Source organism: Sparassis crispa (genome assembly GCF_003851025.1).
Source record: "Sparassis crispa DNA, contig_000002F, whole genome shotgun sequence".
Classification (NCBI taxonomy): domain Eukaryota; kingdom Fungi; phylum Basidiomycota; class Agaricomycetes; order Polyporales; family Sparassidaceae; genus Sparassis; species Sparassis crispa.
The window spans coordinates 2,596,372-2,618,813 of NW_020939749.1; the positions used below are offsets into that span (position 1 = coordinate 2,596,372).

General features: G+C 52.6%; 8 protein-coding genes across 8 annotated transcripts; 2 read left to right on the top strand and 6 right to left on the bottom strand.

The window, feature by feature from the left end:
* Window positions 1–353: 353 nt before the first annotated feature.
* SCP_0308740 (hypothetical protein) lies at window positions 354–2,569 on the bottom strand (the record flags this gene model as incomplete). The annotated part of the gene is made up of 8 exons (XM_027756260.1): window positions 354–568; window positions 619–1,291; window positions 1,353–1,416; window positions 1,470–1,715; window positions 1,779–1,891; window positions 1,949–2,055; window positions 2,133–2,181; window positions 2,246–2,569. 8 exons carry the CDS (start codon window positions 2,567–2,569, stop codon window positions 354–356), a joined length of 1,791 nt encoding a protein of 596 aa, XP_027612061.1.
* Window positions 2,570–2,999: 430 nt separating this feature from the next.
* On the bottom strand, window positions 3,000–4,738 carry SCP_0308750 (Acetylornithine aminotransferase, mitochondrial; the record flags this gene model as incomplete). The annotated part of the gene is made up of 8 exons (XM_027756261.1): window positions 3,000–3,336; window positions 3,388–3,485; window positions 3,547–3,624; window positions 3,680–4,021; window positions 4,082–4,164; window positions 4,223–4,397; window positions 4,461–4,525; window positions 4,579–4,738. 8 exons carry the CDS (start codon window positions 4,736–4,738, stop codon window positions 3,000–3,002), a joined length of 1,338 nt encoding a protein of 445 aa, XP_027612062.1.
* Window positions 4,739–7,710: 2,972 nt separating this feature from the next.
* SCP_0308760 (Protein bli-3) lies at window positions 7,711–8,509 on the top strand (the record flags this gene model as incomplete). Its single annotated transcript, XM_027756262.1, has 4 exons — window positions 7,711–7,882; window positions 7,946–8,138; window positions 8,200–8,410; window positions 8,477–8,509. The coding sequence occupies 4 exons, from the start codon at window positions 7,711–7,713 to the stop codon at window positions 8,507–8,509; spliced, it is 609 nt and encodes a 202-aa protein (XP_027612063.1).
* A 284-nt stretch (window positions 8,510–8,793) lies between these two features.
* SCP_0308770 (hypothetical protein) lies at window positions 8,794–9,827 on the bottom strand (the record flags this gene model as incomplete). The annotated part of the gene is made up of 3 exons (XM_027756263.1): window positions 8,794–8,857; window positions 8,922–9,683; window positions 9,766–9,827. The coding sequence occupies 3 exons, from the start codon at window positions 9,825–9,827 to the stop codon at window positions 8,794–8,796; spliced, it is 888 nt and encodes a 295-aa protein (XP_027612064.1).
* Window positions 9,828–10,337: 510 nt separating this feature from the next.
* SCP_0308780 (hypothetical protein) lies at window positions 10,338–11,454 on the bottom strand (the record flags this gene model as incomplete). Its single annotated transcript, XM_027756264.1, has 5 exons — window positions 10,338–10,452; window positions 10,503–10,589; window positions 10,654–10,948; window positions 11,001–11,127; window positions 11,197–11,454. The coding sequence occupies 5 exons, from the start codon at window positions 11,452–11,454 to the stop codon at window positions 10,338–10,340; spliced, it is 882 nt and encodes a 293-aa protein (XP_027612065.1).
* A 283-nt stretch (window positions 11,455–11,737) lies between these two features.
* SCP_0308790 (hypothetical protein) lies at window positions 11,738–13,661 on the top strand (the record flags this gene model as incomplete). The annotated part of the gene is made up of 7 exons (XM_027756265.1): window positions 11,738–11,834; window positions 11,896–11,906; window positions 11,971–12,073; window positions 12,125–12,176; window positions 12,236–12,286; window positions 12,344–12,537; window positions 12,592–13,661. 7 exons carry the CDS (start codon window positions 11,738–11,740, stop codon window positions 13,659–13,661), a joined length of 1,578 nt encoding a protein of 525 aa, XP_027612066.1.
* Window positions 13,662–13,831: 170 nt separating this feature from the next.
* Window positions 13,832–15,816, bottom strand: SCP_0308800 (hypothetical protein; the record flags this gene model as incomplete). The annotated part of the gene is made up of 3 exons (XM_027756266.1): window positions 13,832–14,116; window positions 14,196–15,498; window positions 15,551–15,816. The coding sequence occupies 3 exons, from the start codon at window positions 15,814–15,816 to the stop codon at window positions 13,832–13,834; spliced, it is 1,854 nt and encodes a 617-aa protein (XP_027612067.1).
* Window positions 15,817–16,120: 304 nt separating this feature from the next.
* On the bottom strand, window positions 16,121–20,461 carry SCP_0308810 (Glucan 1,3-beta-glucosidase; the record flags this gene model as incomplete). Its single annotated transcript, XM_027756267.1, has 28 exons — window positions 16,121–16,193; window positions 16,251–16,565; window positions 16,776–16,882; window positions 16,941–16,966; window positions 17,027–17,156; window positions 17,212–17,288; window positions 17,347–17,349; window positions 17,400–17,477; window positions 17,535–17,577; window positions 17,643–17,761; window positions 17,812–17,822; window positions 17,876–17,960; window positions 18,014–18,242; window positions 18,300–18,566; window positions 18,622–18,831; window positions 18,887–18,909; window positions 18,962–19,057; window positions 19,119–19,159; window positions 19,219–19,267; window positions 19,317–19,333; window positions 19,387–19,408; window positions 19,465–19,613; window positions 19,678–19,729; window positions 19,782–19,897; window positions 19,955–19,987; window positions 20,046–20,096; window positions 20,151–20,200; window positions 20,258–20,461. 28 exons carry the CDS (start codon window positions 20,459–20,461, stop codon window positions 16,121–16,123), a joined length of 2,676 nt encoding a protein of 891 aa, XP_027612068.1.
* Window positions 20,462–22,442: the final 1,981 nt, after the last annotated feature.

Here is a 22,442-nt window from a genome sequence, read left to right on the forward strand (position 1 = left end):
GCGCGCAATATGACGCGCCTGTAAGTGGGACGACGTCATCACCCGGGCATGACGCGTTTCCGCTTGGGGGCCGTGTCGTTCACCGTTCGCGACGCGTCACCCATACCCCACTTGTCCAAGATCATGGCCCACGATCTTGACTTGACGTGGGGAGTCAAAATTCGGGGGTTTCCAGAACTTAGAACGGGCGAATATCATGCAAATAATTACGACATTAGCATTATTATATGCACCGCAAATACATCGTACACGCATACGTACACATAACAACAAAGCTTGTCCATCCCTGCGCACATGTACAACTCGGGTCAACACAGATGAGACAACAAATACAACTAACTGACGGTGCACATTCAAACACGCGCTTCCGACGCCAAGGGCATCGGAGGGTCCGTCACGTCGTATCCATGCCCGTCATCCCGCTCTCGCACCTGCCTCCGCCGAGCAATTCGCAGGTACCGCGAGAAACGCGCCGCTGCCGTGGACAGAGGTCGTGCAGACCCGAACATATGTGGCAGCTCCAGGTGCTCATCGTCACGCGCCATCATCGTCTCTAGCGCATGGAAATCTGTGGCACAAGGTCAGCTGGGAGGCAACGGACTAAAATGATCTACTCACCTTGCCGACAAATCGGGCAGCTGCTACTCAGCTCTAGTAGCCACTGGTCCACGCACTCGCGATGGAAGCGATGGTGTCCTTCACACGGTAGCACCCGCAGGTCATCACCGTCCTCGAAGTCCACGATGCAGATAGGGCACGTCTCTCGCCCGATAGCATCAGGAACCACCTCCTTCTCCGCACGACCGCTAGTCGATGCACCTTCACGAGTGAGAAGGCGTGGGCGTGGACGTGGTAAGGGCGTAAGATGATCCGAGGCTGATGCGCTTGCGCCCGGCGTCGTGACATCCTCCTCCCCCTCGGCGTCCTCCATAGTGCCACCCGAATGGCCATGCACAGACGATTCGCCCTCTTCATCCGTGCTCTTCCGTCCCTGACTGCTCAGCCTCCACTCACCATCGACCACCTCCCAGGCCTGCAGCGCAAACTCGCCCGGCATCGCATCATGCGCTAAATCCTCCGCTTCTTCCGCAGTAGGCTGATCGACAGGCGAAGACTCGACGTCTTTCGGCCGCACGTTCTCCTCGTGCCCTGAGCTTCCAAACTTGACCACAGGGAACGTATCGAGGATCGCGCGCGTGAGCCCACGCGCTCTGCTTTGCGCTGCGCCGAACCCTGGTGCGTCGCCTGCACGCGGGCCGTATCGCTCGGGATGGCGGATCGCTCGGACTGCCTACGGAAGAGCGGATGTAAGATCTGAGGAATATGAAATCGCGACCAAGTCGGAGACGTACTCCTGATGCAATGACCACACAGAACAACGCTGACACGCAGCCAGTGATAGCATAGAGGATGATCCTATGAAATTCTCTCATGAGCCTACCTAGATTGATGTTAGTATGACTACGTACATCGCCAAGCTCGTATTGGCCCCCCCGCCGCTGGAACTGCTGGAGAACGACTTTTGCCCTTGGCCATCGGACGGGGCAGGATCCGTCGCATTGTACGCTATGAGGGTCGCGAACACGTACCCTTCAGAGCCGACATCGCCGGTGGCAATGGTGTCGTTAATAGCGGAGAAGGATTCATTCAGCAGCGTTGAGTTGAAATAGTAGTACTTGGTATTATTGATCGCATTAAACTGGTCCTCGATCGCGCTGACAAAGAAGTATATCATATTATCACCGCACGTCAGGTGAGATAGATTAAGAGGTATGTACTTCGCTGTGGCGAGCGACTCCATGGTGAAGATATCCATGATCTGGTTGAAATTGGCGGGGTCGGCGTAATCGGGATTGATGGTGCAGGACTGGGATTGTAGCGAGTAAAGCAGCTAGATGAATGCGGCCTATCAAAGTCGAACCGTCACACCAAGGACAGGTACACTCACCGCTGAGACCGCGCCTCGCTGATTTGCTAACGTGAATATATCCGCCTCTTGCGACGCATTCGTTGCATTGCCGTCACAGGATACTAATGCTATCCAAGGCGTTGTCGCTGCCCAACGTCAACCCACGAAAGCACACGGAAAGACGGTCAGTAGCGACACAGCCACCACGATTACATAGACTCACTAAAGTCGTTCGTCGTTAAATTCGTCTCGGAGAAGTGCACGAGCGCGCCCTGTTCAGAGACGAGGCATGAAGCCAACAACATCAAGTACTGGCAGAACACGAGAGTTCCGCACCTTGCTGACACCCGAGCTCCCCGCACCCACGAGCTGGTACGAGACCTGCTCAGAGTACGAGGCCATGGGGTACCACTGCAGATCGAGGTGCGACGAGGTGTTCCCTCCACTGCCCACAAGCGCAGTGCTGTTCGTCGGTATCGCCGGGATGTACGCACGCACGCGTGCGCATAAGCCGCACAAGAACTGTAGCACGCAGAGCCGCAGCCACAGAGTCAAAATCGCCGCCGAGGTGGCCATTGTCACGGGTGTGGGTGACGGTGAGACGGTCGTGTGGCAGCCAGGTTTCAGAGCGTTGCGCGATCCGGGAAAGAGAGTGAACATAGAATTAGCTGTGGGAACTTGCAGCTTAATTAATTCGGGAACACGACGACCACGAGGATCGGTGCGTGAGTAAGTACGGTTTCAACGCGCAGACATTGTGAGCGGGATCTGGAAAGGACCAATCGTGCCAAGCCTACGCGTGCTAGCCGGATTCGGATCGTTGTCGACTTTATATGGATCTCCAAACAATCTCATTGGCTGGGCCCGAGCACAGATTTCCGGAAATGCCAAAAGAGACTAAATTTGGAATAATATACCTGACGAATATGTCAATTTCACACACTGTAGATTTACATCCGATTCGATTCCATTGCGTGTGTTCGCTGTATTCGACATATTGCTGATGATAGGCTATAGCGAGCTTCGTAACATACTTCTCCTCGATGCACAGCATCTCCTTCAATTTGGGTGACCCGGTCTGTCAGTGAGGTCAACCCTCCTTCACAACCTCCTCGACTGCCTCCGCAAAGATGTTGCAGCCCTTTGCCAGATCCTCCTTAGAAATGTTCAACGGAGGAATGAACCGGATGACCTCGTACACGCTCGTCGTGAGGATGAGTAGTCCCTTCTCCACACACCTCTTCGCTACTCGGCTTGCCAGCTTCTTCGGTACAGCGGGATTGACGAAGGTGTCATACGGTCCCGACCCAGTCGGGGATGCGAACTCAACAGCGACCATCAAGCCTTCGCCTCGTACATCGAGGATGCTGGGCGCAAGGCTCGCGTTATTCCGCAGAGCGTTTAACGCGAAGAAGAGTTCTTCGGACCTAACGCGAGCAGTCAGAGCATAGATAGGACATTTAAACATTCAGACTTACCGAGCACTGACGTTCTCGAGGACCTTCTCTTCCTTCAGCACGTCGGCGACAGCGACTGCAGCTGCACACGCAACGGCATTACCAGCGTACGTTCCACCCTGAGGTAGTCGGCGGCAATTATTCTCTTTGTATCTGCACGAAGCAGAGCGTGGGACTTACCATGGATCCGGGCTTCAGCTTGTCCGTTAACTCCTTCCGGCTGATCACGCCGCTAAGCGGGAACCCGTTCGCAAGACCCTACAGAATCACCAGATTCGAAATTCGTCAGAAACAATAAGTTGATATGGCAAACCTTCGCGATGATCATGATGTCCGGGCGCACACCCGAATATTCGATGGCGAAATTTTTACCGGCTCGTCCGTAACCACACTGAACCTCATCGATGATGAGTAGAATACCCTCCTTGTCGCATACCTCCCGCAAGCCTTGCAAAAATTCGGGCGGGGCAGGAACATATCCGCCCTCACCGAGGATCGGCTCAATAATGATGGCAGCGGTATCACGGGGAGCAGTCTGCTGCGCCAGTAAAAGATTGAGCTGATTCAAGCAGTAAGCGGCGAGCTGCGGGCCTGGCGTCGAAGGAGGAAGACCAAGTTGGTGCCAGAATGGGTATGGCAGAGTGTAAACACCAGGCTGTTATCGCGTGTAAGAGTGTCAGCGGGCGGTCCGGCGGGAAATGACGTTAATACGTGCCATCAGTGGGAAGACACCTTCGCTGTATACAGTCTTGCTCTTCGTGACGGCCATCGCGCCAAAGGTTCGTCCATGATACCCGCCTGTTCCGTTATTGGTTGGCGAAGACGGCGATCGATAAGATAGCCGAGCTGCACGTACCTTGCATTGCGATGATATTTTGTCGACCAGTTACAGTCCTCGCGATCTTTATGGCTGCCTCAACCGCCTCTGAGCCCGAGTTCCAGAAGAAGAACGAATTAAGAGATGGGTCAGGCATCATCGGGAGGAGCTTCTTGATTAGCTCTAAGTATGGCCCATGAAAAGCAATGCTGCACTGCAAAGGGGAGTTTCGATATAAGGTCAACAGTAGACAGGCTCGACGAAGGGTGCGACTTGCCTGCCCATGGACGAGCTTCATGCACTGCTCAGCCGCGGCACCGCTGATTTTGGGATGGCAATGGCCTTGTATCACAGGTTCGTGGTAATCTCAAATGAACTCGTGATGAGAAGCCTACCAAAGCTAGTCACACCGATACCGGAAGTGAAGTCTAGCATCATTTGGCCGTCTTCAAGGGTCACGTATGACCCTTCACCCTTGGTGATAACAGCATCCACGGTACGGGCGAGTCCCTTGGTGACATACTGCTGACCAAATTGCACGAGAGATGAAGCCATTCTGGCGTGACGTGGTCCAGCTACTGTCGCTGAGACAGGAGGGAGTACTAATGGATGGCGGGTCGAGGACGCAAGGTTTGTGGAGTGGTCTCGGGAGGTGTTCCTGGTGCTGGTGGAGATATAAGAGGTCAGAACCCTGTATGAATGGAATGACTCGAATGATATAAGCCATTGACGATATGCATATTTACAGACCGGCCGAGTGCGATGTTTGGAGATAGGAGAGAGACCCGATCTCGGTGTATGAGGATGCAGATTGTTTGACTAGCGGGTATAACAATACCGGAGCACGCGTATATGCACGCGGAGTCGATCACATAAAGTAAAGATGTTACTCACGATGCGAGCCTAGTGACTGACTTTGTGAAATTTGTGGGAGATTGAATGGCGGAGGAGCGGATGCGGGCTGAAGAGAGCATGATGGTGGAGAAGGCAGAGGAGGAGCTCGAGAGAATGAGCCATATCTTTAAAGCACGAGCCTAATTTTGCAGCTGGAAAGATAAGTGAGAGTGACTCCAGCACGGGATCGAGCTGTGCCTCTCTGGACGAGTCGGCAAAGGGCCGTGAGCTCAAGGTGGACATCAACAAGCGCCGTTCGGTTGTACAGCTTTCTCTAGCCGATGGACTAGCCGAACTGTACTTACTTCTCCCAGCCACATCGCCGGATCTCGCATCCATCTCTCGCTACTGCATTTGTATTTTCTTCAACCTCTCCGGCCTGCCGAGGACCCCCGACAATTGGTGAATAGGCCTGATCCAGAGAGGGCAAGAATATCCGTTGGGAAAAGGCCGTTTTTGGCCCAAAATGTCAGTGAAAAATGAGGCCTCACCGCATTTTTTGCTCCCCGGACCGCGTTTCTCCTCATTCAGTTTCTAACCCTTAAAAGGTAATTTTGGGCGCTTCTGAGGCGGCGGCCACGCGAAATACCAGGCATGAGGCTCTCGAAAGTTCAAAATTTGTCCGTAACTGGCTCAGGGACCTTCCCCAATTGTCGGGGGTCCTGCCTGCCGGTGCCGCATATTCGCCTCCACCACCCGTACCTGGTCGATATCCTCCTGCCGGACCGTTGACTTGTGCTGCACAAGATTGTTTGCTATGAATCAGTTATAAGCGGTTCTTCCCTATCGAGCCTGAGGCTATCGTTTGAAATGCTTTCAAACCGACGCACCCGACACCCTTCAAAACCAAGCCTCAGAAGCATCATCGGTGCATTTAGTCTAAGCGAGTGTACGAAACACTCTGTGCAGCAACTCTTTGCCGATAAGGTGGTTTGGGTCAATGCAGTCTAGACTTTCCGTTGGGAGGCGCACAAGATACGCAGCCTCGTGTGATGGGGCAGTTGGTCCCAACTTGTGCAACGTACCGATCTCCACAATAATAGCGGCAGCCCCGAGTTTGTGCCTCCTCTGTAAGCAAAGTTAGTCTGCATACGTACACACTCATACTGCATGGCCGAAATTGTTACAGAGTCCGCACTTACGCCCAGGAACGCGGTTGTATGTATGTATCACTAAGTGGGTTCCTTGTCTTATATGTTTATCTGACATATTGACGACAAGATGCTCTGTGATTTCGTCAGTCTTCTCGAAGCCGTCATACCAGGTCAGGCGGTTCCTGACACTGTTCTCTTTGCAAATGATGCAAACAAAACGGTTTTTCCTGTGCCCATGTCGTGGTGGATGCCATGACGTCAACAGGAATATGTCCTTTTGTCTTCATGACGTGGCTACCCACAAGGTTAATACGAAGGTGCCTCGCGGTGGGAGGCTTCCACCTCACCAGCGGCTTTCGGATCGGCTCGATTGCTAAGGCCAATCCACTCAGGCGTCTCAGTGTAGCGAGCAAGCAGTGGTACCGGCCGTTCTAACTTCACGCCACGATGTACGGGAAAGGAGGTACGATAGGGAGAACGCGTCCTTCACCCTATCATCGTCATCGTTGGTCACGGCCTCTCAGATCTCAACTCCCGGGCGGAACTTCGAACATGCGCATGCTATCACGAGGTGGAAATCCCTCGGCGCGAATCAGAAGTACCCATTGGACAGCTGCAAAGGGGACTTGACCTGGGCTCGCGATTGTATTTCCAAGGCCGTGCAGATCTGCAGAGCGCGCGAGTCGTGCGAGCGAATGTCGCTTACTGTGGAGTGGTATCGAAGAGCATGGCCCGCGTACTGTTTCAGAGCGCTGAGTGACCTTGTCGGCTTGTCGGGCGGAGCGCTCTGTGGTTCTGACCGCATGGTGAATTCTCACTCGTACTGCATCTTGACAAAGTGGGATGCTTCGGCTGACCAGATATACCTTACACAGGCACTCGTGTCACGTCCTCCTGACGAGAACTCTGGGGCAGGGTCAGAAGGATATATTGCGGACATCTGTCCCAGATATTCATGACTCGATGAGCTAATATGCGTGTCTGTAGGTTTGGCTGCGTTCTAGAGGATGTCGGAGTGTTCTGCGTGCACGAGTATTACGAGCCCTCGGCGAATCGACGGTGATATCTGCAGTAAGGGACACAACGAAGCATCGTGCAGAGACAAATGCATACCAATTGATATCCTATGTCACGTTTTACAGTATTCCGGCCTATGAATAAGCTGGGACTCACGACTCTTCAGACTCTTGAAGTTCAGAGGATTCTCTTTGTGGGTTTGGTATTCGAAGGGGCGCCTGCTGGTAATGAAGTGTAAGTACTCCTACTGCTTCTTTAACTTACTTTCTGTATTTCTGATCTTACTCATTTCTATTTATAACGTGCACCTAAATTAAAGTACTTAACGTCTTTGCGGCGTAACTTGTTATGGCAATAGTGTTGCCCGATTTGGCATGCAAACTGTTGAGGAACCGGATGACGTCACGAAGTCTCCTCCGACGTCATCCAAAAAGGAGCCCACCGAATCTGGAGTATATATAAGACCAACCTATCCAATCGCGCACGAGCTCTCCTTTCCCCCAACCTCCATCACAGATCGCCATGTCGAACAAAGACCTTGACCCTTACACCGCGAAGGCTGAGAACAATAATCTGACTCTCCAGGAGAAGGTTGACGGGCTGCGGAAAATCGTGAAGAGCGTCAAGGCCGGCATGCTCACCACGCGGAGCCCGAACGGCGCCCTCCATTCGCGTGCAATGGTGCCCGCTGGCCGTCAGTACTTTGCATCCGGACTATATGCCCGTAGTCGCAGCGTACTAATTAGCACCATCACAGTATCTCTCTCTCCTTCTCAAGTCACGCTCTGCTTCATCGCAAACCGCGTCTCCGGGAAGTTTGACGAGATCGGGAACGACGCGCACGTGAACGTGTCTTTCTACGACGAGTCTTCCACCAACTGGGCGTCGTACGCTGGCATCGCGAAGATTTCCCAGGACAAGGAGAAGATCGAGAAACACTGGAGCTCCACGTACGTTTACACTTCTCGTGAGAGCATCTGGTTCTGATGCCGGGTGATTTTGCATTGGCAGGACGGCGGCGTGGTTCGGGGACCTCGGAGACGGTATCCATAAGGGGGACCAACACGACCCACGCGTTGCTCTCATCGAGGTCGTACCCTCGGAAATAAGGTACTGGATCGCGACGCAGGGCGCCGTGGGACGGGTGGTGAACATTGCTACGAGTGCCATCATGGGAAATGCTGCAGCCCCGGGCGAGTTGAGGACTATCACGCAGGACGAGGTCAGTCCAGTTCATTTCAATAGGGTTTGGGCATGCGCAGCACACTGACTTGTGAAACATGTACAGATCAAGCTCGTCCATGGACTTGAGTCAAAGTAAATTCTAGCAAGTTCTTGCCGCGCTATAACGGTCGTAATTATAGCAGTATTCGTGGAGCAATTACTGTATCATCTGAAATTGCATTATTCTTTGCTGCCGACACATCTAAGAATTACAGTATCTACAAGTAGCAAACATTCATAGAACACAACAGGGGTGATAGAGGTACATCTACGGAGTTTCTTTGATAAGCAACGCGTAACAGTCTCTCATTGTTCTAATACACACGCGGACAGAGACTTCTCGCTCCATAAGCGGCGAGAAAAGATTCGTGCAAGTGTTATTTAGTGCCGGAACAGCACACTGTCAATGGACATGTGCGGAGAAGGTCTGTTGAAGATGGGAACACTGTCATACCGCGCAGTGCCTGTTAGAGCAAAGCAGCAACTGACAACGGCAGTCCTACGCTCACCTCGCGGGAATGAGCATGGTGCGATGCACTGGTGAGCGCGGGTCCTGACCAGCTTCATACATAACGTTCGATGCATGCATGGGCTGGCTCAGCCCAAGGCCGACGAGCGGCGTCAGGTTCGGTGTCAGTGAAGGCGAACGATGCTCATGCTTGGGTGACCGCGGAGGCGAGCGATGCTCATGCTTGGGGCCAGTCCACGGGCTACGGCTGGCAGACCGGAGCTCGGGAGGGTAACGCTGGTGGCACTTTGGGCACGTCGAGTGACATGTACAGTAGCTCGCGCTGCCACGAGGGGTGGCGGGAGAGCGCGGCACAGGCGAGGTCGGCGGGTTGTAGGTCTGCACCTGCGCATCGAGCGTGCGGCTCCGCACGATCCTCTGGGGAGACCTCGTGTGTGAGGCTGGAGAGCTCATTGCGCTCACACTCCGGCTGGAGAAGCCGGGCTCTATCTTGGTCACTCCTGTCGTAGGAGAAGACGAGGTGCGTGCACCATGGTACGAAGAGGCTGGACTGGAAGGTTGCATGCTGGTGGCGCGCGCAAGTCGTCCACCAGGCGGGGTGAAGGGAGCCGCGTAGCTGTGGGTCGGCGTTGCCGTCTGTGTGGGCGGCGGTACACTGTGATAGATGTTCGTGCCGGTTTGAACCGCCCTGACTCTCCCTTGCGCCTGCGCCTTGCGGAATGCATTTTGAGCCTCCTGCTTGCTAGGAAATCCTTTGTATATCGCTCCGGGCACATTCATCACTCGGTCAGCAGCCTCGTCCCTATACAGCACAGCGGTCCGCACCGACTCATCAGCTACATCAAGCTCGCTGACGTCGCGTCCCACGGTGACAAGATACTCACCAAGAGTCATACACGCCCGGTTCAGTACCGACGGTGACGAGGTAAGCACCCCACCTGCCCATTTCTCTGATCTCTCCGCGAGCCTGGGGGAAATGCGGAGAGGAAAAAGAGGGCTTACGACTCGCGCCCAACCCAGCTTTTGAAGTGGGTCCCACGACACGGCTGGCTAGTCACGGTGATATCGATGCTTCTACTAGGCTTCTGATATGTACATAATGGGCCATCATGCCATCTCATTCCGTCGGGTCAAGCTGTCGTTGAGTACAAGTATGCTGCACGATACTCAGACTAGCTACGAAATACACTTGCACCTATGCAGCAGCACGGTGAGCATACCCATGCTAGAGGGAGGCAGACCCCCTTCGAATTCGTCAAGATTCTCGCTGCGTCAAAATTGTATTGAGTGCCTGGCAACGGATTCGAGGTGCTGCTTCGAGAAGTCGAGCATAGACTTCACATCCGTCTGAGAACTTACCAACCGTCATGCCGAAAATTACAGTGAGCATACCAAAGATGAATCCGACACTGCCAACCTCGAGACTGCGCATACCACGCGCTCTGAGTACATCGCCTCAAACGGCTATATAGCCTCCTCGACTGGCACTCTGACGTGACCGTACAGAAGAACATAGATGTGAGACGACATCCCTCAGCATGTATGGCACTTCCCTCCAGAAGTCACGGTGTCTGCCAAACGGGTCAGTTCGAGAAGGTAACGAGACGGCGGGAGGGCATACGGAATGAGATCCATCCCTGTGGCACCGTATGTAGAGTAATTATAGTAGGCGCCCAATGTGAAATAGGCTGCGAACGAGAGGAAGAGTCTTGGATATCCATTCCAGAGGCAGTCAGAACGTGAAAGCACACAGATAAATGCAGTCCACTTACAATAGGAAGAAATAACCGACGCCAGATCCAACAGACTTTTGTTTCTTATCATCTCCGCTGCCATCATCTCCTCCTGGCAAGTCTTCTGACGGCGCGTCCGGCGAACTGCCCAAAAGGCAACCAGCAGGTGCGCTCCACTCTACCGACATATCAGAGCGATTGTATGATACAAATGATGGTCCAGAGTCCTCTGGATTGCACAGTAGTTTCAGGTTAAAAGTTTGGGGTATCAGGTCGTTGCTTGTAGGGTCGGGATATGATGGCCCTCTGAAGGTAACACAGAGACCCTGCGGTGCTGATGCACATGGCGTAAGCAATTGATGTGAATGAGCGACTCCTGTACGCACAGGTAAGGGAAGTATATGCCATGTCTGTGGTAGATGACTTGGCTAGAGGAATAACAGCAAATATTCGGTCTGCCTCGCCTTCCTTGCGATTTGTTTTGGTGAGACATGCTCGTGTTCCTGAAGGACACTGAAAGTTCCGCGAGAACGGGACGTATGCGATTAGCGCTATGCACTGCACCGCAACTAAGCGACTTACTTGGTCTTGGGCACCGACTCCATCCTTCTGCTGCAAATCCGCGCAAAGGTTGAATGCAACGGAGTCAATCATTTCAGTTGGTGGGGACATTCGTGTGCGCGACACTGTGTGTTCGCCAGCCAAGGCAGTCAAGTCATACTTCAGGTTTCCAGAGGTAATGTGACAGTCGAATGGCGAGCCATCGTCCTGAGCAGAGACTAACGAGAAGAGCTGAAGTAATGTGTATGCGAATACGCGAATAGTGCGCCGTAGAATCATCCGGATAGTTCAGAGACACAATTCCAGGGCTGCGAGAATTGAGAAGATGATGGTCACCGCTGTGTACGGTACACAGGCCGCCAGTCCAGAAGTCCAAGGTAACAGGACCCCGTCAGCCAACTTACGTAAGAGACGCGACATTAGTAAAGACCCTGAGCACCGCGTGTTACGCGTACCGCGACGCGTCACTCGAGGCAGCCACCACCGTGACTCTACGACAGGACTCCAGTATTTAGGTCCTCGTCTTCCCTCTGAGTTCCCAAGATATCTCTCTTGTACCACCATGACCTCTCTCGACACTCTTATTCCCGTCATTTACCATGAAAAACAGCAGCCAGGGTCGATGCTATGTGCTCAACATGCGTTGAACAACCTCCTCCGTACGCCACCTGATGCCGTTAAAACGTGTTCATTGACCTGAGAAGGACTGATTCGATACAGAGGGAAATTTTGTTAGTTCACTTCTTCCCAGTTTTTTCCCGATGGCTATAGATGCTCAAAGATGCCTGGGGTTAGTTCACCGCTCCTGATCTATCAGCCATAGCCGAATCTCTAGATGCCTTGGAAGAGAGCTATGACGCGGACCGTGGACGTGCAAGCACGAATATGGACGATACAGGTATACTTCATCTGTTGATATCGGGCTTCCAGCAAGCTGAGGACCTCTTAGGTTTTTTCTCCGTGCAGGTGCTAGAGAATGCGCTGCAAGTGTGGGGACTTACGTATGCATCCCACCTCTTATTACCTCTTAGATCGCGTATTAATTAGTTTGCGTGTCTAGACTCATCCGATGGCGAAGCGAAGCCATGCGCCCTTACCAACAATTTCCACAGTACGTCCTATAAAATCCGAACCAAATACGTTTTATCAACTTGCACTATCATGTCAGGACGCAGATGGCTTTCATACTCAATCATGAGCAACACTGGCTTACTCTGCGCCGCTTCGGGCACGTTTCACCCGCTCCCTTGCACGCTGATTCTGGCGGAGGACATTGGTTCAACCTCAATTCGTTCCTGGAAGCACCGCAGTGGATCAGCAACACATATCTCGGCATGGTCTTACAACAGTCCGAAGCTGAGGGTACGCTGAGCATATATGCATTACTCTCGTCTTTGACTCAATTTCGCCCACCAGGCTACTCTGTGTTTGCTGTAATCCAGACCGATCCTGAAGGACCCCTTGCACTTCCACGCACAGAGGCCGATGAGTTGGCGGCGTCAATTCCCGAATCGTCTGCCCCAAGTTCTGGAAACCGCATTTCGACTTCCAGAACACCACCGTCGTCAGTGGCGCTTCATGGATTCGAGGACGAGGACATGGAGCTACAGGCGGCCCTACAGGCATCGCTCACGGGCTCCCCACACGATTTTCTCCATCCGCCTTCATCAGCGCCTTCATCGTCGTCAGCCTATCGCGAGGCAAACCGTGGTGTACCTCCCGCGGCGCAGTACCCGTATTACAACCATGGCGAACCTCCGGAGCTGGAACCAGTAGACGACGAGGACGACGAAGAGGGCGACGCCGCGCCTATGGATCCCGTGGCAGCTAGCATGGCTCGAAACCGCGCCATCATGGAGCGCATGCGGCGCGAGCAAGAAGCGGCACTCCGGGAGGGATATGAACAGGAGGCGGCACGGGTCGAATGGGCCGCTGCGCACAGACCCCCTCAGGCCGTACAGGAGCACGATGACTACGAAGAGATGCTCCGGCGCGCGATTGAGGAGAGCGAGGCTGAAGCTAGGGTCAGAGACAGACCCGCCACGCAGCACACGGATGAAGGTGAGGCCGCTGACGCTGACGAGAACGAGGACGAGGACATGGACGACGAGGATTATGCGCCGCCTGTTGTTCCGCCCCGGATACCACATCCGTCTTCCTCGTACGGCGCGCGAGTGTACGACGACGAAGACGCGGAGCTGCAGGCGGCACTGAAGGCGTCGTTGGAGAGCGTTCCAGAAGATTTTCGGTTTCCCAGTCCCCGTCCTCCGATCCGACCACTGCCTCCTAGCTCCGGCGCGTCCAGTCTTTCCACGCCACGAGAGCAGCAAACTCCGCACGGTACGGCAACTCCACAGCGACCGGAAGAGGACACAGAAGACGCAGAGACGCAGTCCGAGGCGGAATCAAGTAGTGCGGCGGAACCTGAGGAACAGTTGAGCGTAGAAGAGATTAGGAAACGACGGCTGGCAAAGTTTGGTGGATGAGTCTTAATCAGAGGTTTGATCCTTGCTTCGGAAGTTGATTTGTGCTGATGACAATGGTAGATGCATGCATGAGTGGAGACGATTCGCAGGAATCAGTAACGCGATCTAGTAACATGCACCTTGTAACATAGACTTTCTGCGCCGCACGTCCTTCTGATCAGTCCAATTTATTAAAAATTCAAGATCCATATGCCGACAACAGATAGATCTATCTCTACAGGTGCCTGAGCAAAGATTCTGCGCATTAATGCCCAAAAATATGACGAATAAGTTACGCGCAGAATGAAGAGATAGTAGTGTACAGCAAGCGATAGAAATCGGACATGCCGAGGTGAGCACCACGCGAGAAGGTCTCTGACAATAAAGTCCTGCGGACACCGATCGAACAATGAGTACTGGGACGGAAGAAACATGTCGGAGTAAGGATAATGAGATAGGAAGAATAAAGTATACCACTGGAACGCGTGTCCAGTATGCCACAGATAGTCAATGATCAGCAGACACATCAGCAACCTGGCGGTCGATCCAACTCACGATGACTTCCAGTCGCTCGGGAGCCACCATGGTACCAACACTGCCTTGTGCGCGCAGGACATCCGACATGCGCTGCCCTACAGCAGCCGCACACTCGTCTGCACGCCCAAACCCGCTCAGGCAGCCTTTCCTGTAATCCTCTTCGGAAAAGCCAAGTAGGGATGCCACGCTGTGTTCATGCTCAGAGGTACCTTCGACAGGCAAAGGCACAAACGCACGCAGCAGGACAGGCAGTGCGATGAGCAACGGAAGGTCTGTCGTGATGACATCCAAATCACGTCCTAACTCTATCACATTGCACGCATCCGCAGGGGACCCGCCAGGCCTGCCGCGCGCGACCTGAGCTTGCGATCGCACAAATTCTAGCAAAGCAGCGAGAGCATTTAGTGCCTCGAACGCTTCATCGACCACTTCGCGCGCAAGCTGCGTGGGCTCCTTGTCTGCGGACGGCCGCGGCAGCATGTTGAGCAAGTCATACAACGCACGAGCATCCGCAGCTACTGTTGTGCTTCTCGCCCCCACATTAGTGGAAGGTGACGGAGGGCGTGACGGAGGTAGTTTCAACGTGAACCGGCTGGAAGGGGGGGTCGAGGGTGAGATCGACAAACTACGCTGTATGAGGTCCTTCGACTTCAAACCCGCCGGAGTCACCGCTGGGGAACCCGGCGGCGACGTGCTCAAATTGGGACGGTTGGACAGCGCCACGAGCCCGTGCCAGATGAGAGAGATTAGCAGAGACGCAAGAATGGTATCTGCAGTCGTGGATGTCGCACAACGAGCAAGCGTCCGTGAATAAAGTGGCACCAAAGTTTGGAGCGTTGAAATGGATGGATGCGGAATAGGCGATTTGGCGCCTGTCGAAATTTTTCCTCCCGCAGAACCATGACCATGACTGGGAGTAAGGGGTGCAGGATAGACACAGGCCAGTGCGTCTATGACAGGCGTCATCTCGTTCTTGATACCAGACATAAGAGGGTCGACAACCCTCTTTACGACGGACAGAAGCCCGTCCCGGACGGGCTTCAAACCGTCGCCCCTCATATCAGTGTCAAGACCTAGGCCAAGTTCGTCAAAAGTTTCCAAAACCTCCCCAGCGAAGGTCGCCCAGCCAAGTGCATGCAACTGAGTAGGGTTAAGAGTCGGTGCCTGAGGCGTCGGCGCTAACGGAGTTAAGAGTGCTGGGGAAGAGAGAAGCGGAAGAACGTTGTTCGAAACATTCGTGAGAAGTACGGACAGCGGACGATGGAGAGTCCGGATGAGCGCTCTATGCAAGTGCAAATTCTCACGGGATGCTTTCATTTCGCTGCAAAGTGGTGTCAGAACTGTTGGAAGGAGCGAACATGCTGGATACTCACGAGGCAATCAGAGCGCCGAGGGTACGACCACGTCCTGCAGGGATTGGTCGTCTACTACCAAGCTGCTCGTGTGGGGCAGCGGGTCCACTGGGCTGCGCTAACGCCTTCGTCACAGCTTCACTGAGCTTCAGGCCCACCACCTCTAAGTATGACCCATCCTGTGCCACAGTCAGCGGCAGCGATGTGAGTCCAGTGGCTAGCGACGGTGAAGCCCGCCTAAAAGTGGACAAGGAAAGCTTCGAGAGGGGGCGAGCAGTACGATCCATGAGTGGGTCTTGACTTTGGGTAGAAATTGGTGGAGAGGCAGGACGGCTAGACGGACGAAGGAAAGTCTGTGTCCTGAGTGCGTGGATCATCCCTGGCAAAAGCGATGGGTGGAGTGCTGGAGGGGTCTCAGACAAAAAAAGCCCCAGAGTGAGGTACTATCTGTTGTGTTGTGTTGTTCGGGTTATATGTGTACGCTATGGCCAGAGCAGGAGACCTGGACCCGAGTGTTCAGACGATGCAATTATCCCATGAAAGACAACGTTTTGCGAGAGCGTTGCCGATGGGGTGTGGAGCAAGGATGTTCTAAGGAGGCCTGTCGGTGTCGACGAGGGGGAATGCAAGTGGTCCGAAGAGAATGTTGATACGAGTTGTTGGGCTGGAGTGTGAGGTCAGCTAGACTGAAAAGACCGAGCAGCGGCACGACAACACTGACGAGAGAACACGACGTACCCAGCTAGCGAGGAGACTTTCATAGATCAAGAGGGTGCAGGATGCGTTGTGCTCGAAGAGTTCGCGCGAGTAGAGGAGGCGAGGGAGACGAAAAGAATTTTGGTTCCCCGGATATATGCAGTTGCTCTTCCCACGCTGCCCATCGCGGCGGATCTCTGAAGACTGGCAGTCCGTCGCCTCTTCCTGGCCGGGCATCCCGTCCGGCGTAAGTAGATTATTTAATCTGCTTTTATCGCGCGCCCAGCGTACGCCACGGATCGTGTTTGACAATGCCAAGATAGCGAGACGTCTCGATAACCTATCGCAGACATCATATACAACGTGCTCAACTCGATACAAATCTAGTGAATGTCCGTCCATTCAGATCCTCAAGTCCTTCTGCGTCCTGGTAAATATCTCTATGCAGGTATATCAAGCCCATGGCGTCCATGCAGTAATCGTCTCCGCAAAGCCGTTCCTGTTGTTCGTATAGCTGATAACCCCGTTGTCGTCGACACTGAGCATGTACGTGCTATCGACAGTCTGGAGGCCGTAAATGCCGACACTCGTAAGCGTGTCCACGTTCACGATCTGCATCTGGCACGAAAAGGTAGCTTCGCAGGTTTGGGTGTAGTTCTGAAACCACCGTCTATCAGTGCACGTTTAGGTCCCCGGGCAGACGAACACAGCTGACCTGGAAGAAGCTATAGAAACCAGCACCTATGCAGCACATGAGCTACTTGATCTCACACAGTGACAAAGATGGAGCAAAAACCTCACCGTATACCAGGATGTTCTCCGCAGAAGAGATCTGGAGAGCAAGGGCTGCTCCAAACCAGGCTTCAGGATCAAGGTAAGCCGGGTTCGGAGTGAAGGGAGCAGGCGGAGCGGGATCCGGTTGGAAATATGGCTAATCATGTCTCATCAAATTCTCATTGGACTGTGCTAGCACAAACCACGCTCACCGTCTCCGTCTGCATGGTGCCTATGTAGTGATTTTGCGCACCAACCAGGCTGTACTGGTACATGACGTTGTGTTCAGCTAGATGTGACGGCTGCATTGAGAAACTTGGATATCATATCAAGTCGCCCATGCTTACAGGCTATAGGAAGCCAGTCAGTTTCTGGCAGATGTCAAAACGAGAAGACGTACCAGTTCCGATCAACCATGCGGGTCCGAGAGATTCTGACAGAATACCGCGCCCACTGTACAAGCTGACTTGAGCGTTGCCTGGGATGCCATTTAAATGAGTTTTCGAGAATGAAAGAGTGAGTGTAAATCGTGTACCTGGCCAATCCAAGTCATGATCCGCCAACCACACCCAAAGTCCCTACGAGAGGGCCAAATCGTTAGTATCTCAGAATCCCAGCGCTGACAGTCAAATCTAACACTCACTTCAAGATACGCGCTGGAACCAGGTGTGAGATGCAATGCCAAGAAAGCGGCGTAGCATTCAGTATTGACGTCATAGTACACAGCTGCACAGTTGTACGCCTGCAGATCCGATCCGTTCTCTGAAAGTGAATCAGCACGGAGAATTCCCTGAACGATACATCCGACGTACTGCCGCCTAGACTGGAGGAAGATCCAGTAAGCGTGATAATTGATGACGGAATGGCGCTACTGACATGATATGTGTATCCCAGGCTCCGGCGGCGCCTTGCTGGCCAGCAGGGTCGTGGACATTCCATTCTACAACAATAGCTCCGGCAGCTGCAAGATTAGATCAATTATCTGCTCTACTGGACGAATAACCACACGCGTACCTGGCCCCCTGGCAGTAAAAATCATGTCGGTGATCTCAGCGAGGCCATATGAGTAAGGCTCTCCAACCCTGACGACGACCTGAGGGTCATCCATGTTCTGGAAGTACGCTCCACTTCCCATGATTGTCGACCAGGCCTCGCCGACCACTTGGGTACCCGCCGGGATAGTGATCGTGGAAGTGACGATGTAGGTTCCGGCGTCGAAATAGATGATGTAACATCCAGCATACTGACAATAACGAAATTATCACTTCGCCGCACACCGAAGTCCAGTCGAGAAGCGAACCTCGTCGAAGACCCTCTGAATGACCGCAGTATCGTCGGTATGGCCATCACCTGCCGCACCTTGAGATTTCACACTCATGAACTGGCTTGCCGAGTAGTCAGCGTACTGGGGATGGCCCTTGGAGAAGATCTTCCCCGTGCTATCCAACACAACAGGAGATTTGAGGAGAGGATCGATATAGCCTTGAGTGTACGTCCCATTTGGATTTGATCCGGCATAGACATTTCCTTGCGCCCATGCGTCGATTCTGAGTGTGCCACCGGCCAACTGTTGGAAAGTAACATCTCAGAAATATTCCGGGGGAATGCGGTTTTTTCCTAACCAAAACTTCGCCACCTACGACACCGACAGCAGTAGTCACATTGTCGAGCTGAACATTACTCAAGACAAGTGAACCATCCAAAGTGTGGTTGCTCGTTGCAGATCGTTGAACGAAGATTGGTGTGTTAGTGACAGTTGCATCGATGATGGCTTCCGAGCCAATTCCTTGAGCGCTTCCATTCGCAGTGCCGATTGTGAGATCAAAACCTATCTGGCAAATGATTCAGCAAAGTCAGCATGAAATAATCCTAACAACCGTAACTGACTTCACAGTTGTTGATATTGATGCCTAGAGTAATGGAGTCAGCAAAGTCAAATACAATGCGTCGAAGATGGCGAACGCTGGTAGGTCCAGCCCCAAGACCACAGCCCGTATACCTGTGGAGAGAGATCAGTTGGTGTCGACCACGTGCTTGGCCTCAGAGTGACACTTACCGCTGAAACATAATAAGCGAATTTCCGTTAGTGCCACATTTTCCGCCTGCGGAACGGGCTCACCAGTGTTGGCGCCATTCACAGTGATGTTCCGCACAGTGAATCTACAGTGGCTCTCGAATGAGCACAAACGTAAATATGAAGAGCCTTCACAATTACTGACTGCTGGTTGCCGACCCATAGGCCATATTTCCCTCCATTGAAAACCATGTCTGACAATGTCGTGAATCTTGGGCCAATCTCTGCGTAGGACAGACATACCACCCATGAAGCCACCGCTAGCATGGTAGAGAGATGAACTGAGTATGCACAAATCCAACTAATCTCTTACCTCCCATCTTCCATGTAAATTCCTGACGCAACATTTTTAGAATAAGAAAGTGTGCTGACTATAAACAGCGATGCTCACCCTGGTGGTTGTTTTCAGGTTCAGTCGACATGTCGAAAACGAGGTTCATCAAGGAGGTGGCTTGTGAAACCTGCCAGTGAATACCAGTAGCAGAGGCAGAAGCAGGCATCTGCGTCAGGTCAATCACGAAGTTCCGCACGGAGCGATAACTAGTCGTAGAACGGTGCCGGCGTCACTTGGGCCATTTAAACCGTGCTGGTACGGAATACTCACAAGTTGTCCTGGTTAGTATACCAGTTGCCATATGCATCGTATGGGTCCGCATCTGAAGATGCAAAGTTCAGACGTGCAAAAGAGTATAGAGTATATCAGCATACCGATAACTGCAATTCCTGTGAAGTTGGGAGCTGCGAGGATGGTTGGAGGAACTTTGGCATCGCCGACGATCACGGTATAATAGTACGCGATGATAGGTTCAGAGACCAAATAGGTGCTTTTAAGATACCAGAGGCTGTTGGTAGTGAAAGTGAGAGCGAATGATTGGACACACCCTTGCGGGAAATACACCACTGCTGGAGAAGTACTACATCCGGACAGGAACAATTAACACAGGCGCAAGCGCATCGAACTTGATCACTCACGTAGCAGACCCACAACCTTCACCACAACGATCGCCAAATGATATAGCATAGCTACGCACCTCTCCGGTGAGTCACATCATCAAGTGCGTCACTAGGAGTACTTACTTGACAGCTGCAGTGTCATCCGTTACACCGTCACCAGTTGCTCCATAATCCTTCATGCGCAATCAGTCAAAACGGTCAGTTTATATTTGCATCACATGGTGCAATACCTTGACGTTGCGGTAGACCTGATATGTCGCTGGGTCAGCGTTGAAGGCAGACGTTCCCCTTTGTACCATGTCCTCCAACCAGAACGGTTGGCTGGGCGTCGAATTTCCGGCAACAAGAGGGGAAATGCAGAGCGAGCCATGTCCAGAGACAATGAGCCAGCCCATAAAAATGACCAGAACGGGGAAGGGTGTATGCACAAGCATCTTGGAGTACTACACCTAGAAATGGTGCAGGAGGATGAGCGTGTTCCTGCGAGGGAAAGAGGCTATCAAGACATTTATACACGTCTTGGGCAGACCAGCACAGGCTGTGAGAACCGGCTTGTGGAACCCGTGATGACGGCAGGCACAGGCAGGAGTGACTTCTCGCCAATTGTGCCCGAGGTGCACCACTCCATGCATCTTCATGGAAACGCATCGAATACAGACTTACAAGAATTAGTGTTTTCAGTGACTGATGCACTGACTCCCCTGGAAGTCAGAGTCGTGATAGGTATACTGCCATGGAGAAAAAATGAGTGAAAGAGAACAATATTCTCGCGATCTGCCGCCACGAGTGGACAGAAGAGTGCCACGGTTGACTCGGAAGTCACTCGATCAAAGACGCGTCTCGCGTTTCTCACGTGCCTCGCGCGTGTGGCTCTTCCGCAGTCTCAACTTTCCACTTCCAGCAGGCTATGTACTAGCTCACAGGATGATGATGCCCCCGACTATGATGCCGCCGCCACCGGCCGTTGGAGATGACCTGTGCAGCCCTCGGCTAGCAGCTTTTCATAATAGACGCCACTCCGTCACTTCCATACATTCGCGCAGGCTTCATGTGAACGTGCAAGGTGGGTAGTGGCAAATCCAATGGTGCGAACCCTGTCAGCTGCACTTCTATTCTCTCAGGTCCGGTATGTAAGTTTATATATAGGACAACCGTAGGCTCCTTACAGCGTACACTGATTGGGTGCATCTTCATGACCGAGTGAGTAGTAAGTACCTTACGATGCTTTGACGGTCTCATCGTCAATACTTATCATGGACCCTATCATATGGCCTGAATCAACAGCGAAACACTTCTATTCCTGAAGGCCTGACCAGCGCTGAAGGCCGATCCACGCCTAACCTGGTCGTAAAGCACACAACATTTCCGCGTGGCTGTCGGAGCCTTCTGATAGTATGAGCTACTGATGTATTTCTTTACAGTTGCAGTGATCAAGTGACTTATTCACTCTCTCTTTTGTGTGAAGGTGGAACGCTACAGTTGGGTGTACAGGTTTACAATCCCGGAAGCGTGAATGACAGCTCGAACCGCATGCGTCTTCAACTTGGATACCTCCGATTGCTGGACGTGGGTGACCTCCGTTTGTATCTGATATGCCATAGTACGTATAGACCTGTTACTCAAGTGTAGGATCATTGACAAGCAGCAGCAGACGCGATGACTTTGAGATCCCCACTTGCCAGCATGTACACTTTCGAATCGTGATGCACGGCGATAATTGGGGTCCGCTCACGATGCCATCAGCTTTTGACAGACAGCGAGGTCACATTCCATCTGTGTCATGTGTGGATCTCGTATTGCGGTCTCGAATTGGGAAGCGAAAGAAAATGAGAAGGAAATCGAATGTCAGCGCTAAGTCTCGGTGAACCTGAAGTAACAGGTATTTGATCTTTCCTTATTGGCAAATCTGAGACGTATAGATTCCTCGAACGAATATTCCACTCACGAGACGCGGCCCTGCTTCTTCCCCAGTCAACCATGACGGAGGGCCCCCAGTAAATGATCTTGGACAGAGGTAATCCCCATACCCGCGAGTTTTTCGTTAACTCGTATATCATTTTGGCGCAGGTCTGCCCATAATGTCCTCAAATTTGGTCCGTTGTTGCCATTGATATGGCTCAGAGCATGTGGTGGACTCTGTTCGCCCCTACGTTACGCCGTACTGTTCCCAGCTGAGAACAAGTAATGCGATAGCCTTCCGGAAGTCACTCCTTCGAATATCGCCGCGGGTATAAGTATCTTTCAGTGGTTCTCCAATCACCAATAGAAAGAATCTCAATGCAATGGCCCTCAGTTCTACGCCAGCAATCACTCAGAAATTCACTATTTTATTCAAACTTTATTGTCTCGCTGAGTCCCTGTGAGTGTTGACACAATATCTGGTCTTCCCGTCATATTGTATTATTTTCTTCACTC